At 36.8% G+C, this 16,927-nt stretch overlaps 1 protein-coding gene across 1 annotated transcript; it reads left to right on the forward strand.

Annotated features, from left to right (window-relative positions):
- Positions 1-262: 262 nt before the first annotated feature.
- Positions 263-8,900, forward strand: LOC121430037. Its single transcript, XM_041627306.1, has 4 exons — positions 263-1,148; positions 3,592-3,730; positions 4,350-4,458; positions 6,682-8,900. The coding sequence occupies exons 1-4, from the start codon at positions 965-967 to the stop codon at positions 6,949-6,951; spliced, it is 702 nt and encodes a 233-aa protein (XP_041483240.1). The 5' UTR covers positions 263-964; the 3' UTR covers positions 6,952-8,900.
- The last annotated feature ends 8,027 nt before the right edge of the window (positions 8,901-16,927 follow it).

Consider the following 16,927-nt stretch of genomic DNA (forward strand, 5'->3'; position numbering starts at 1 on the left):
AGAGAGGGCGCTATATATCAAAGATTTGAATATTTGAAATTTTCTCAGAGAAGGGCAGTTGGAAAAATATGTAACGGTCTCTACGCTTCAGTAAGACTGTCATATTAGATGATATTCGATTATCAATCACATTATTGACCCTTTACCAAAGCTATACACAGGCTTTAAAGGTGATATTGATAAATAGGCCAATTACAACTCCTAACCAATGATGGTGTATTAAATTTATTTATCCTTTTTCTTATTTTAATCACACAGTAAACTGGAGACCTAGTCGACTCCACACCAGATCCACATCGATGCTTCACGCTCTATATGGTTCATGCAAAGATTTCATTTTCTGCGATTTCGAAGTTGCTTTCGTTCTGCCTTCGTGAATGACGATTGGTTTGCATTTGCTACAGAGAGGAGTCTATTGTCTCTATCCGATGCGGTGAAATGCGATTTGCTTCGAACGACAACGATCTATCGGCCATCTTCCCAAGAGTTTATCGATCACCATCCCCTTGAATATTTCTTACACAGTTGTCTTGATCGCTATGTAATCGGAACTATTGATTGGTCTGGTGATGTAAAAACTTGCATCGATATCTGATGTTAACTTTGCTGATATCGTAACGGTTGTCTTAAGGATGATGTCGCATCCCTGCGTGCGAGTATCAGGACATCATGAACGCCCACGGGCAATCGCGCTGAAACTCGATCGTGATTGTTTTTGCATATTTCAGGAGAAATTCAATTTTTATCCGGAAAGCTGCCTCAGATGATTATCATTAATTGCTTAATATACTATTGTGATGAGGTACATAATGCTTGCTATTGTCTCAGTGCTCGCAGAGGTTGTAATGAGCTGCGCTTGAATGAAAACTGTGGAAACGACTGCGCATGCGTGTGGATGATTTGAAATTGTGCTGAGTCATGTTAAGAAGAAACCCCGATTCAACGCGGGTCATGTGATCATATCATGAAAGTGAGCTTTCGTTGGACTCATGTCATCATGTTGATATGCAAATTACTCGCTATTTGTTCCTCGCCCCCTGCGATGGCAGACTTGGTATACAACCCCAGAACTGATGTTAAACTATGCGGCCGTGGAGGGCGCCCTTCGTGGCTCTGTGATCCATTTTATATACTTTCCAGAGAACAGGGTGAGTGTCCGCTGTTGTTATTCTTTTTCAGGAATACTCTTTTGTGTTTATTAGATTATTAGTAAGAAAATACTTGAACTCCCTTTCCATGTTTAGGCCCTTAGATGACCCAAAGTTTGTGTATGATGTAAGAAACGTAAATATTTTAATATCTTTTTAAACGACCAATGTGGAAAAATCCCAAAGTCAGATCAATATTCAAAGCAATACCAAAACAGCGCACATTCCAGAACAACATGACAGTTTTATGCCAAATGTTACTGATCAAAGGATAATCTCTCTTTAGAGACTGAAACATCTGACACTAGTCTTTTCCACGTTGATAGAATTATTTTATCAATGCAGTAATCAATTTCTCTGACTTGATAATATTGATTAAACGTTCAGACTGCCAAGAGTCCTTAAAACGACTGCCTAAATATTGTCATCAAGTCAGAAATAAATTAATGATATAAAATGCATAAAATATTTTATAAATAAGGTAATTAAATTATACATTCAGGAGATTCCAGAAGGATAAATTAACAGTCACCATTCATGTTCACTATCGCGACCATCAATTGATTTCTATCTGCTCCAACATTTGTGTTCATGTCAAAAAGAACACAAATGCGCACCAATAAATGCATTCATATCTTCTCTAGATATCTAGCAAGCAATTAGGCCTCTAGTAGACTTGACAATTCAATTAAAGTCTGCTAAAGAATAAAAAAGCTGCCCACTTTCTGTGAAAAACTAATAAATCTGAGCAGACCATAAACAGTAATGCAACAGAGTATTCGCTGCCAAAAATTGTCATTAACCCAACGGGTGACGAATAATTTCAAACTCGTTTGCTAAAAATTCATCATTAATCTTGCTAAAAAATATATGTTTATTCTTTAATATATCTTTACGCGCGTAATTATATAATATGTCTATTATTTTGAAAATGAATTTTACTTTGATATAAGGTATAACTTACAATACGTCGGTGGTGTGTGTGTGTGTGCGTGTCGGTGTATATGTGAGTGTGCAATGTAGTGTGAGACGAATAGGAGACTATTGTTAGCATGGGTGCCGTTGAAGGGGATTGGCGCGGGGCTTGGCGAAGCTGAAATGTGGGGAAGGGAGAGAAAGGGGGTAATACTAACAATGAGGGATAGGTTTGATATAATTGTGAAGTATCTTTTCCTCTTAAATTGCTTATTAAGAAATTTTGGTTTGTAAAATTAACAATAATGAAGATAATGAATGTCACGTATCGAAATAAGTACAAGTGACCATATAGATACATGCACGTAAGACGGTATGTCTACTTCTCAGTCATAAGGACACTTTAGCAATGATTCGCAGACGCTTTTTATAACGCAGAGAATGTTTTGTCAAAAGCCCTTCATTTACAAAGGGTGTAGTCTTTGTCGATAATCGGTGACTCAAAACAACAGTGTCGTCTTGGATTCTGGACAAACGACATTATTTCAGTTTTTTGTCCGGTTCGAATCTTGAGACGATGTGCTGGCCCGGTCCATCAACTTTCGACAGTGACCTCTAATCTGTCCATTGTGATTTGATGGGCATTTTCAATAGATTCTCAACGTTCCAAAAAGCGTCTGAGAAGTGGATGCTATTATAATATCAGCAGCAACCAGGGGGGCGTTTCATGAAAGGACTTGTCGGACGTTTTATCCGACATTTACCATAGGAACAGTGCCTCTGAGCCAATCAAATCATGGAAAGATGTCGGATGAAAATATTGATGAAACGCTCCCCTGTTTAGTGGCATTCTGTCATGAATTAATCCACCTCTATTTTGTGAAAAAGCCGTCTAAAGTTTTCATTTTACTACGCCAAAACATAGAAGAAAAGAGAACCATGCTGCGATGATTAATAGGATAAAATGTATAAGACGTGAGATACCAATGTATTTCATTCACTCTTTGCCAGTATCAATAATATAGTACAATGACTGCAGATTGCCAGGTACTTACATGTAAGCCTTTGCCAGCGGGTTACAGGGTCAAGCTGATGTAACGCATTGTATTAGATTTTTTTATCAGCAAATATCTATTTTATCGTTCTTGATAAATGAAGGAACTGAGTATATTTTTTCGATGTATTTAAGATGACAGATGCCATTGTAATGACGTAGTTTTACTGTCATATATCTTATTCTTGATCATGCTGCTGTTTCATTTTTTTTCATTCATGTAGGGAAATATTTACGCCTTTTTCTTTATCGTTTTTGTTGTCTTTTCTAAAAATGATCAACTGAATTCGTGGCAAACTTAAATAGCCGTGTATCACCTTGTTTTTATCGCCCACTTTTCCGTTCATCTTCATAACAAAAATACAGTGAATACGTCTATATTTACCTTTGCAATAAATCGTTTTTTCGTCTCATGAATGGAATTCTGTTGACGCTATTTCCTTTGCTTTTGATTCTATTTTTGACCACTCACAGCTGACGAACTTGACTTTGCCCTGGAGGAAATACGTTCGACCACGTCATGTGCTTGTACGCTGGAGCAAGCCTGCAATGTGACGGACAGCGGTTACACGATTTCCATCGCCATTTTGCCTTATTTACCGTCTACCAGGCAGTGAGGAATAAACCTTCTTAAATAGATGTTCTTAAAACACCTGTTCTTTGTTGTTATTTTTGTTATATTTGAGATATACAATAGCTAGTTTAAAGAAATATTTCAGTTTTTGGAAAAAGGTTATAAACCGTTGCGAGCTTCGACATCGTTTTTGTGATTTTTAGAGAGATTATGATACAAAATGACTCACTGAAAAAACTGTTTGTCCAACGCCCTCAAATTCAGAATATGATATACAAAAGGTTGAAATTAAAAGTCTGACTATGTGTGTGTTTTGCCAGGAGTGGCGCCACAAAGGGGGTAGATGTTCGACCCCTCTGATTTTTAGAGTAGTGGAAAAAATATGAGGAAGACGAGGAAGATAAAAAAAGTGTAAAACTTTCTTTTTTCTCGCTCGCAACTTCTTGGAAATACTGCCCCATACAAGATATCAATGTATAGCTCATATACTTCCTTAGGCTATGTTGACCAATTAATTCTTCCCCGCCAATTTCTATCCTTAATTCTGTATATTGAAGTTTTGGACACCGGTTGGATCAGAACATAGATGGGTTACCTGTCGCAAGATATCAATCGCTAAAAATTAAATTGTATGTTTTCCTCGCTTGTCTTTATACAGGGACCCGGTAACGGCCCGAAACTATGCCGATTTTCTGCGCAAGAAGTCATGGATGTTTGGAAAATGCGAAGATGATGTGGTGATTGTTGTCGCTAAGCAAGATAAAGAAGTAAGTAAAGAAACAGTAAATAATTATAAATTTCTCTACCCAAAGAGAAAATAGAGTTGGGAAATGGAAGCGCGATGGTATCCCGAAAGAAAACACCCTCTAGGAAATAAAGGAGAGACGACAAAATGTTATACAAAATCAATATTAACTATATATATATGTATAAGTTTTGCTATTTTGCTATCATATCAGGTCATTGTTAGAATCGTTTTGAAATTGTCCAATATAGGCTCAAAATTACAATATCAAATATAAAGTCATCATTATTATATTAATGCAGGCTGTTTTTTTCTCTAAAAACTTGAAATACTCAATTATTGTAATCGAATTTTTCATCTAAGGTTTCTGAGAAAATTGCATTTCATCTACGATGGAAGCTCAGTGCTCGCATGTGAAGTCACAAAAAATGAAATTATAAAAAATTCAAATCCGTAACTCTTGTATATTCTTTGGTGGATTTTTACCAATGCTTCATCAATATTTTTCTCTCGTTCTGTTTTTATTAAACCAAATTGACGCCAGAGTCCATGCTGTGATCAGCTACCCCAAACCAACATGAAGTATCCAGAGATTGTTCTCTGTAAAAAGCCAAAATTATAATTTGCTGTTCAAAAAGTAAAAATTAATTCATCTGAGATAAGAGTTGGTTTTCTTTATTTTGTCTAATTTAGAAGTTGTTTAGTTCAATTATATATATGAGATTCAAGAGTTCCTTTAACACCACTTTTATCCAGACTACTTGAACGTATCACTGAGATCGTACAAAATGCGTATCTCATGGCTAGAGTGAGCCCCAAACTAAACCCTGTAGTTCTTTGAAGCTCTCACTTTCTTCCACATTCAGTCACGTGACGTGGTTGTGCTGGTTTTTGTTGATCAATTTTGACAACTATCATCTCATTTCAAAGCTTAGTATTTCCTTTTTCAAGCTCAATAAGAATCTCCAAAGTTATTTTCTGCGACTTTGGATTGTGGGCGGATTATGGGGTGGCAGTCATTGCGTTCTCGCTCTCAAGTTTATCATCCCCCAACATTTTTTTTTTGTTCGGGGGGGGGGGTTGTTGTTGGTTTTTTTTTTCAAACGCCAATCATCGATTTATGTCTTTTATTCATTTTATATCAGAAATCATATCCCGCATTGCGCAAATGTAAACATTATCTTCTTCAAATTAAGTCATAGGTCCTCCATGCACTATCTTCTGTTTCAAAAGACAAATGTACATTTGCCCCTAGATGGAAATGTCAAGTGCTGTATAAATGCGGCATAAAATCATCAGAATATTTGCCGTATTTTTGCCTCATTTTGTGAATATACAGACATGCCCATTGGCAAAAAACGTTCCCTACTGAGATCAGAGCCATTATATTGTCATTACAATCACACTGTTAATGTCATTAGTGAAATCAGGATATGCAAAATACGCCGTAAGCGATGTATTGGTAATGCAGAAGGCTGCCGGGTAGGCTCATTAAAAGTCTGAACAATGAGGGGGAAAGAGGATAATGAAGAAAAATTACAGAAAGCAAAGAAAAAAAAACAATAAAAAGAATTTCCCTGCCTGAAATGTTTGTGCATATGCTATGACCAGGCAATATGAGTCAGATGAATGTGATAACAACTAAGATAAATGAATTTGAGCTCTTGTTTTTAAGGGGTGGAGGTTAGGATATTGACGAATAAATTTATTCTTAAATCGATGAATCATATCTGGATACTTGGATATCAATATTTTAATTGTATCAAACTCTGTATGTTAATCGGGATCAACTTGAATGTGAATGAAATTTGCCTTTTAAGGGGGGGGGGGCGAGCTGATCAAAATTGTGTGTGGTCCCTTATGTGTTATAGAGAGCCGTCTAAAAATGTAATGTTTGTGATTAAAGTTACATAAAATAAAGTAAGCCTAAAATTTATTCGTAAAAAAACTATAAAAAAACTAGAAAAAAATTGAAATGGAAAAGAACCTATTTTGCTAATTGGTAATAACATAATCATTGCTGTATGAATTTTGAGTAATAAATAAGTTTAATTCTAATTAAAGTTAGCTATGTTACAATACTACAATGCTTAGAATGTTGCATTATGGGTTATGAACCTGATCAGAAATGAGTCGTTGAGGGCGAATGTGATGTTATGGAGGTCGCTCATGGTTCATATCTGCTTTAACATATTTTTTTTCAGAAAAAGTACAACTCTCTCTCTCTCTCTCTCTTTGACATCAGGTATATGCTTCGGCTGGCCCTGCGGCGGCATTAAAACTGAAGTTATTGATCATGGAAGACATCTACTCTGACACCAGGCAATACTTCCAAGATGAGGATGTTTTCACCGGGCTTAAGGTGATGGTGGAGAGCTTTCGGTCTGTCCTCCAAGACTCGTACTCCATCTCGCCCGACTTTCCCGTGTGGCCTATCGTCCAGATGGGCATCGGGGCCCTGTTCGTCCTCATCTGTTTCTGCAGTATGTACCTGTGTCGGAAGCTGTTTTCGTAGCGCGGACTTCAGCAACCACGGACGTCATCGTCATCGTCGACCACGGCCTCAGAGACCGACTTCCATGCAGGACCATCCATCATAACAGATGGTGGTAGTGAGAATCTACACCGCGACAGGTTAATTGGTGCTAATGGACGCTGTGCCAACCGGCCAAGATTGTAAGAAGCTCGCCATCGTGATGCGGTTGCTATAGCAACGCATCCGCTGCACCTGAGCATCGCCCTAGATCGCGACGCTGACACAATATTGTGCCGTGTTTGGGGTGAGCTGCATCCAAGCGCAAAGCATGGAAACTGATTGATTTTTTTTCAAATCCATTCCCCGGTGCTAATGTGATCATCGCGGACTGGATTCTCCCTACTTGGTCACGGGTTAGTTATGCGGCGATTTCTGATGCAGGTGGGCGCATATGAATTTAACATTTATGCGCCTACTTTACTTGTCACGTCGTGCTAAATCATATGTTCCAATTATCCATGGTGCCTATAAAAATATCACATTTTTTCATCTTTGCATTTTGAGGGAGTCCTTGTGACGGATCTCAATTAGTTATTGCATATATGACGTTGGTGCGTTTTAAGCAAAGGAGAATGATGGGTTTATTTGATTTAAACGATGACGTAGGTATAACATTGGAAGTTATATCGCTGTCAATAATGTCAACGATGTAATAAGAAATAAATTTACTTCTGATGTTAGTTCGCAAAACATCTTTAGGAGATGAAACGAAATAACTTAACTACCTTTGTGATGAAATTCGCCCGGCTGATGTCATAAAAGATTGTGATACGTTAGGCAGTTTTATCCTAAAAAGCAATGTTACATTTTACTAAGGAAATGTTTCATACCACCAAATATCTCAGTCGTACCATTTTGTGTCCACAGCGATGTCGTCACGACTTTACAGGGATTCTATCACGATAATTTTTGTTCGATAAGGTGTTCTTCTCGTATACCTCAATTTCATCAATTTGACTGCGAAATCCGCTTTACAGCGGTTCTTAACCGATAACTTGGTTTTCTTGTGTATTCATTTTTTTGTATGTGTGTGTTTTCGTTGACGTAGGTCAGACTTGTTTACTATGGAGCAATAGCAAGATCTAGACTTTTTTCTCCATAATTGTAGTTTAAAGCTCTAAAAGACCCGGTGATTTTGATCGAATAAATTGCTCTCTGCCAATAGGATGCGAGGAAATTTGGTAGCTTTCAGCAATATTTGGTGAAAAGCACCGACTGTTAGTGTCGTGAAACGCTCGCCACGGCAGGATAGCGGACAGTTACGTTCCATATCCGATACTGTCAAGAAGCTAGACTTAATATGACGGTGTCATCAGACGGGTCCATGATAATAATCAGTGGCCAGGACAGTTTGTAGGCGCTGGCGCCATTTCTTGAATACATTCCTCCGTTGTCCAAGCTTTGTTGGTTCCGATTGCTGGAATTCGTTTAAAGACCATCGTGCCCAAATGATATCCCTGAGGCACCACCAAACTTGCAAAGTGTAGGTCCATTGGTTGCATGGTTCGTAGATATCTATTGAACCCCAAAACATGCTGATGATGCATGCGGAGATTAATGACGCTATCTTCATCCCCAAAGATTTTACATGAAGGCTATTTAATAGATTCCAGACCCGCAGTGCATGCATGTCTCTCTCCTCGACAATACATGACAGGTCGGCGATTGTTTTCTTTATTTGTTCTTTACCTTTATAAGCAAAATTCAACATAAAATTCTGTCTAGTCTGCGTCAAGAATTGATTCTTTGGTCCTAGTGTCGATAGATAGTCCCATATATTCAATTGGACCTCATACAAGTTAAGTTCTATCATCTAGGGAAGGGAAGTTTGCCCCTGTAAGTATGAAAGCAGTCACTGTACTATATAATAGTAATCTGATGGTCAGGTCGTCAGGATAAACTGAAGATGGCGCACAGGATACGCGGAACGAATTGGAAAGAGTTCTGAAACGGACAAACTGGATGGTCAACATTATTTCTATGAAATGTTAAAAAGCTTCAGTAACTCACTATTGCTGTGCCTTCCCAGAGGATAATTGCATTGACAGAAGAAAATAATAAAGGAGATTAATACAGACGATAAAAGAGATAAAAGAAAAGCCCGAGACAAGTTACTCGACAAGTCTATGTTAGCGGTTTTACATTTAGAATGATATGTTTGATTTTTAAAAATGTTATAAAAGTGAATGATGTATATTTCACATCTAATTTGTACCGAAACTATATATCAGAACGAACACCAAAAGACATGTACAACTCCTGTGGAGACAAAATATAGAAGAAATAGAAGAGAATCGGGAATATAAGGATTTGTTTTACCTGAAAAATAATGTTGGGTCGTGCTTTTTGTATAATTACGCTGACTCTTTTATATTTTTTCCATTTGAATTGAATTGATTTTGATTCATTTATTACTTATTACTTGTTTTATTTCTTTCATTTATTGTAATTTCATATAATCTTCTTACTAAATTTATCATTCATTCATTTCTGGGGGGGGGGGGTGTATGTGACTGTTTAGATGAATGTTATTTTTTATTAACGATGGCTCGATGGAAAGGGACATTGACACGATATGTCATACTTTGCACTTACGTTTGCAATCGGAAATGGACGAGTCAGAACACACATTAACTACAGCATCGCCTTCCCAATATCATTGATATTTAGCATAAACTCAAGACAGGTAACCGAAGTGATAGTCGTTGTATAAACACGAGAAGAGAGTTGATTAAACTCCCCTAAAGCCGTCTCAGGAACACGCTATGACTCCTCGATGGGTTAATTGCTGTAGACACGGTCGCTCTCCCGTACAGACGCCCATTAATCTTTTCGTACCTCAATAAAGGCGCGGTCGTACCATTCTCACCTGGACAGTTTAAACCAACGGAAGCAGACGTACGTAGGCTACGGCAAGCCGTTTTATTAATCATATTTCTTGATTTCAAGAATAGTTTTGTGTTAACAACATAGATGATTATTGATGTAACTAAATTTGATTATTACATGTTGTTAAAAAATGCAATTCTTTATATAAAATATGGAATGCTGGATATGACTAAATGAGATTAAAAGAGAAAACGGCTGGCGGCACGTAGACTACAGCAGCATACGCTTGATAAATTGTCGGGATGTGACAGCCCTTAACTAACGGACAGCACGGTGGGTGGACTAGATGACACTTCCCATTTCCTCGAGCTTTCCTTCATGTTTCATCATCAGTTGAATATTATCATAAAATATTCCATGTAATTTACACCTTTCATTTTTGGAATCTACGTACTGATTCTTGAAGTATAAGCTTTCTTTACTGAAAAAATATATTTGATTTTTTTATTATTATGCACATGAAGTGATTTGATCATCTGGCTCAAAACACCACCGCTGGAAGAAAATTGGGGGAAAATATATCTACGAAAAATGCTGGAGATTTTTTGTGAGTGTTAGATTTGTTTGTAGAATTTGTTTTGTTCTAAATAAATATAAAAAAGGGCGCCCATGTTGCCCCCATCATAGTCATTCCTGAACCCACCGTTGCACAGTAATACCACATATTCTAATTTCTAATTATATGCGACTGTGTTCACACAACTTAGCATTAACACGAGTATGTGAACAAGACTCGGCTAACTTCATTTAGCATGTATCAACCTTCATGCAATTAATGCAACTTCATTAACATAATGAGTTAACTGATTGTCTCATTGGAAATGATCAATCGTTGTGAATGCTTAGGTAATATGGAAAATTGATTACGTTATTTGGTGATGTTGATATTTTGTGGCATATGATTAGGTTCAGATGAATAACCAAGGAACCAGACTCTGATGTGCGGTGTTGCCAATGACTTGTCGGCTTTAATGTGCAATGGCCGATACATGTTCTTTGAAAATGAATGCCTTTATAGAGAGTTTTTGCAACCACTACGCAAACGCTTTCTTGAACATTGATAATTTATTGTCAAAAGCCCTGCACGACAAAGCAGCCTTATCCTTTCACACGAATTGGTGAATCAAAACAGCAGGGTCCTGTCACACAAAGAGTTACGATTGATCCAATCAATCGTAACTATGGAAATACATCAGTGTCATAATTTTTTCTACAGGAAATTTGGAAAATGTCCTGTGTAAACAAAGGAGAACACACCAAATTGTCAAGAAATCAATGAATGTATGGATATACATTCATATCTAGAATTTTCGACTTTGCTGGCTTTCCATAGATGCGATTGATTGGATCAGTTACAATTCTTTGTAAGATTGGGCCCTGGACTGTGGGCAAATGACATAGTTACATTTTTTTTCGTCACCTCGGAACCTTTGGTCGATCTGCTGGTTCGCCGGTTCACACTTTTTCGACAATGACCTCTGAGTCACGTTTGGCGAACATTTCAGTAGATTCCCAACGTTCCAGAAATCGTCCGCGTAGTACTTGCAAAAACTTTTCTACCATACTCACAAACACAAACGAAGATGCACGCTGATGTTGAGTAAGAATCTTGTATTCTGCATAAAAATTGTAAAGTGAATGAACCATATTTTGTGCTAGAATAGACATGAGATGGCGCTAGAGGTAATTTTCTATTTCAGGCTTTAACCAACTGGTGTTACAGGCCTAATTCATTTCCCATTATAGACTCGTGTGTTAAAGTGGCACTATAACAAACAAACAAAAAAAGTCGAGGATTGAATGTTTACTATCAGTGGATAGAATATTATGTCTGACATTCCACTTCTGACCAGAAACGGGTACCTCGACGGGCTCATTTTAAAAATAAATCGGCATTTATGAAAACTACACCTGACGGGATCAAGCGTGACGAGGTTCGAGCCCTGGTCACGTCTTTCGGATGGTGACGTTAAAGGTCGGTCCCAGACGTAAATAATCATATCTGATTGATATACGTCTGACAAAACTCAAATACACACACACACACAAATTCGTCATTTGAGAGAGTAAAATGGTCCTAATTCTTCTGCCAGTAAAAAATAGTTCCATAGTTCCATATATCTTTCCAATGTGGAAAAGGGAAGTTCAGTAGGTACCCTCTCTAGAATCAATGTTAGATTGTCAGTCATATTCATTCATTTTTGTCAATCAGCAATATCAAATTTAAGAATTGAGAATGGGTTGGCTCGAATGAATATCTTTTGCCTGCCAGTTGTGATTAGGCCCGTGTAGCCAACTGATCTTTTGAAACCTGGACGTAACCTCGGTAAGCCGAGGTGATGCTGCAAGAACAGGGGCCCGTTGCAGAAAGAGTTGCAATCAATCGCAACTCTAAAAATCACGCGCAACTTGATTTTCAACCAATCAACAGCGTGCATTTCGGACTTGCGATTGATTTTTTACTTGCGTTTAAACGGCAACTCTTTCTGCAACGGCCCCCGGCCGCCATTTTTTGTCGCCAGCATGAAACCATTTCACGAACCCTTTATCCACATATTGTTAAGCTCATGTTAACCGGAGCTGTTAGTTTGGATGTATTAAAATCATGTAATAGTACAGTATTATCAATATCATTGGTAAATTAGTTGAATAGCCATGGTAGCCTGGGAATATCAAGAAGACCCATAGTAGAGGGCATAGCTTATGTTCGGAAGCATCGATGGTATATAGCCTATGGCTAATGATATTATCATTATTTCAAATTTAAGAGATATGAGGTTGATTTTCTTTATTTAACGTGCAATTAGAATTCTCAGTTTCGATTGGATTCTCTTCCAAATAATGGACCAAATTAGATTAGTGATGCAACTGTTTGATGACATTTTCTAATACATTTCTTTTTATACCTAGTGGCTGGAATCTTTGATATTGCAAATAAGACGCCTCATGATATCTTGGTATGCATCGCTTGGATTTCCTTTAGAAAAGAATACAGACAAAAAATATTAACTTTATTGCTGTAGTCTTCATTCGCGAAAATCCAGCAAAATTATAATATCTTGTATTTTTAGCTTTTTTTTAAATTCAGATTGTAAAGGTGGAAGGAAATGTGGGGTTGCTTTAATAGAATAAAGAAATATCATATCGACCTGGTGGTTGGCAGTGCTTGCATGAGTATAATAGTTTAATATGCAATAATGCACTATGATTATTATTCGATGTAAATGTATAATCTGATAATCATGATTCCGATATCATATTTTGTTAACCTGTCCATTTTTATCAGTACAAAGTATATGCGTATGCCTTACGATTTAGTATGTTAAATGTCTAGGAAATGTGTATTTTCACTTTGTTATATGTTTTAGTGGATTTTCTTAGCATAAACTGCATTTGCCTTAAAACACAATGTGGTAAATTAGAAACACCATTCGAACGGAAATCCTAATGTTTGGAACGCCATTAACATTTTATAATCACATTTTCATACTACGTCATCTCAGATATGGGAAGTGCATCTTAAAGGGATGGTCTAGGCTAGAGATATTTCTATCTCAATAAATAGTGTAAAATTCATAGAGCAAAATCTTGAAAATGTGATCAAAATCGGATAACAAATAACGAAGTTAATGAATTTTAAAGATTTGCATTATGAAACAGTTATGAAACAGTTCTTGGCATGTCTTTATGAATATTTTTTAGGTGGGCTGATGATGTCATATCCCCACTTGTTTTTTTTTATCATATAAATTTAGGTTTATTCACATTTTTTTACGAACTTAGGACAACATCAACCCACCTATAATGAATATCCATGACGATATGCATATAACTGTTTTCACAAAATATTGATAAACTTTAAAATTCAACAACTTAAAATGTTTAAACTTTAATACAAACAGGACAACGATATAATGCTCACTTGATCTTTGTAAGATGGGGAGTGTAATAGATCACATTATTCAACCATTGCCGAAGCTTTAGACAGGCTTTGATACACAAGTATCAGAATAACCATTGGTAATATTGGAATATAGAAAAAGAAGGATTCACTCTGTCACTTCCTACTATCTATTCCAAAATAGTTTCATCATTATTAAAAAAGTGTATTTCAATATTTAAAAAAATATGTATGTTGTATAAGACTTTTTGAATTGCTCTGATTTGAGTATACATTCTTAAGTGATAAATGTGCAATAACAAAAAAGTGCAAATCAGTAAATGTATGCTTTATATAAGAATGAGATGAGCATTAATACTTGCAATATTTTTAGTCTCTTATTATAATGTCAAGTCCAACCCCGATTGGGTGCGATGTTTACAACATACATTTATTCATGAGTCTTTATGTATACAATTCATTTATTAATTTTGTTTAAGTGGTTATGCATTTCGATGTAAACATTATGTTTTTCGTGATTCAATGAAACTACATGAATATGTTATTAGTAAAAGATATGTAGGCATATCTAGAAATATGATAAGTTTTGAATGAATGTTCGAAGTCGATGATTAACTTCACCAGGGGACAACAATAGAAATTTATAGAAAAAATATCAAATTTTGCTATCTAAAAAGCAAAATGAAGTCAATATTAACTCCACACCATTAGTGTAAATAATCACATCCTATATTACAGCAAATAAATAACATTTTGTCAAATTTGCAAGACAATCTATGCATTCATTTCGATGGTCTTTCTGCAACCTTTCCATCTTCGATCGTGTATGCTGGGAGAGTTCTTAGTCAGATTTTGCTGCCTCTAAGCGGAAACAGTATCAAGCAATGGCGGTTTTATCCCAGAAATTGCCATGGTAACTACGGTCGCTGTCACGTGACTCTTACCGTGTTTACACTTAATCGGCATTTGAATGCAGCCGATGCAGCATCGGCTTTTTCATAGCGTGTAAACGCGAGTAACTTGCATTGGCTCGAGGTTCAGAACCGGCAATTTGCACCACCATAGTTGTAGGTTCAGAACCGCGAGCCGATGCAGAATCGGCTTTTTTACTACGTGTAAACAGAAAGCCGATTCTGCATCGGCAATTTGTGCGCATTTCATTTACTTTACAATTGTGACGTAATTGTAAGCGCACTGATCCAGCGTTGTCTTTGTTATGACGTATATTGTTGGCGTGTGTATCATGTAAGGTTTATTGCATCGGCTTGCGGAGCTGAACCTCGAGCTGTAACAACGTGTAAACGCAAACCAATAGCCGATTCAGCATCGGCTCGCGGTTCTGAACCAAATGCCGAATAAGTGTAAACACTTAACCTTAACCCTGTGGTATATGTCTCTGTGTGTTGGGTGGAAGTGGGGATGTGCGCGCGCGCGCGTGTGTGTGTGGGTTGGGCCCCGTGCGTGTAAGTGTATGTGAGAGTGTGGTACGGCCATAATGGGAGTGTGCGTGTGAGAGAGAGGGAGAGAGTGAAGAGAAAGAGGGGGGGGGGGGGTGACACGGGGTGCCACAGGTGAATGTGTAAGGTAAGGGTGTTTATGAACACGTATCTTTCAACGCGTGTGTGGAATTTGGCAGCAATAGGCATGGATTCCACACAAACAGACATACGATAACAATCAAAATCACTTATTGAGGTTTGCATTTTTTAAATTTAATTTTCCCATCTCGCCCATTACGACAGCTAATTCACCTAATTACACAAGAATACACTATATAATAATTGCATTTTAAAAATTCCCGCAACGAATGCATTGAATACGCAAGCCTTTACTGAATACTTTTTATACATACGTATCAATCGACAGAAGAGCATCTCATCAGCATTATCATATGTATGAAATAATTGGCAAACAATGTTAAAAGAGGGTGGCGTAAACATAAATCAATTTATGCACAAGATATTGGCTTGGTGTGATTGTATAAAAGTAACCACAATACATTCATATATGATATTGAAATACTAACATTGCAAATAGAATGAATAAATATGCGATTCATGACACCTCAATGACACCACTAACAATATTCACAAGGTAAACAATGAAGTACTTCAGCGTAACTCAATTTGCATGGTTCGTTTTCCACGTATTTATCTATTTAAATTCCAGAGTGCAAGCAAACAAATATTTTCGTCGAGTTTGACTCTTTCCTTTCGTCCTTATTTGTCATTTTAATCCAAGGCTTGGCAAAACAAAAAGTTGATTTTAAGAAATATAACATGTTCCATTATGCAACAAAGAATTTACCATTTAATAACAATTGGATGTAAAATAATAAAGTTAAAATTCTTCAGTTTCCATGTTTTACAAAAAAGGTGGTATAGCCAGATTCTAGTATACAGATGAGGTAGCCGGTGATATCACATATTCCTTATCAATTTTGTATAGTCTACATGGATATTTTTCATTTTTCGTATAGAAATGAAGATAAGATAATTTCCATCAAATAAAAAATGGTGATTTGGCACTTACGATGGGGAACTGAATCAATGTTAACATTAACGGAGTTGAATCGATATTTGGTATATTTATTTCTTAAACTAAATTACCAAATAAAAAGAAAGTAGGCAAAGACATCGCTTCGTTCATTTGTATAACACCTATGATACGGATACCACTGTTTTGTGCAAACATGCTAAACATATCGTCGGCCTTATGCCAAAAGGGCCTTAACCCGATTTTAGGGGTTCTGAATATTTTATAATAAATTTAACACATTTCATGTAAAACTTAATAACTTAACACGTTTATCGATATTGGCTTCAAAAGCAAAAAAAAGACCACAAACTTTTGATTATTAGAGAGGCCAAAACCTTTAAACGCCATTATCTCGGAATGGCCAAAAGCAGTTAAGGCCCTTTTGGCATAAGGCCGACGATATATATAAAACTTTCTTATTTTGCATCCGATTTCGATGTCAGTACAATTTCCCTCTATTTATTCAAATCATTTTTGGTGGGTTGTACTTTACCTATGGCAATTCGTTCGTCGTACCATTGAAAAATCAAGTGTGAACATGTTTAACCCTGAAAAGTTTCTAGAGAACTAATGCCAATATATTCAGTACTTTTCACACCACAGGCATAAAATCGACAAGCTTGCCGG

This window comes from Lytechinus variegatus, chromosome 16, assembly GCF_018143015.1.
Source record: "Lytechinus variegatus isolate NC3 chromosome 16, Lvar_3.0, whole genome shotgun sequence".
In the NCBI taxonomy this organism is placed as follows: domain Eukaryota; kingdom Metazoa; phylum Echinodermata; class Echinoidea; order Temnopleuroida; family Toxopneustidae; genus Lytechinus; species Lytechinus variegatus.

Bases quoted from the DNA above. Each gene is read 5' to 3' on its own strand.
- LOC121430037 (XM_041627306.1), top strand. From the start codon at position 965: ATGAAAGTGAGCTTTCGTTGGACTCATGTCATCATGTTGATATGCAAA. The intron at 3,731-4,349 runs GTGAGGAATAAA...GTCTTTATACAG, and splicing joins TATTTACCGTCTACCAGGCA to GGACCCGGTAACGGCCCGAA. The intron at 4,459-6,681 runs GTAAGTAAAGAA...CTTTGACATCAG, and splicing joins TCGCTAAGCAAGATAAAGAA to GTATATGCTTCGGCTGGCCC.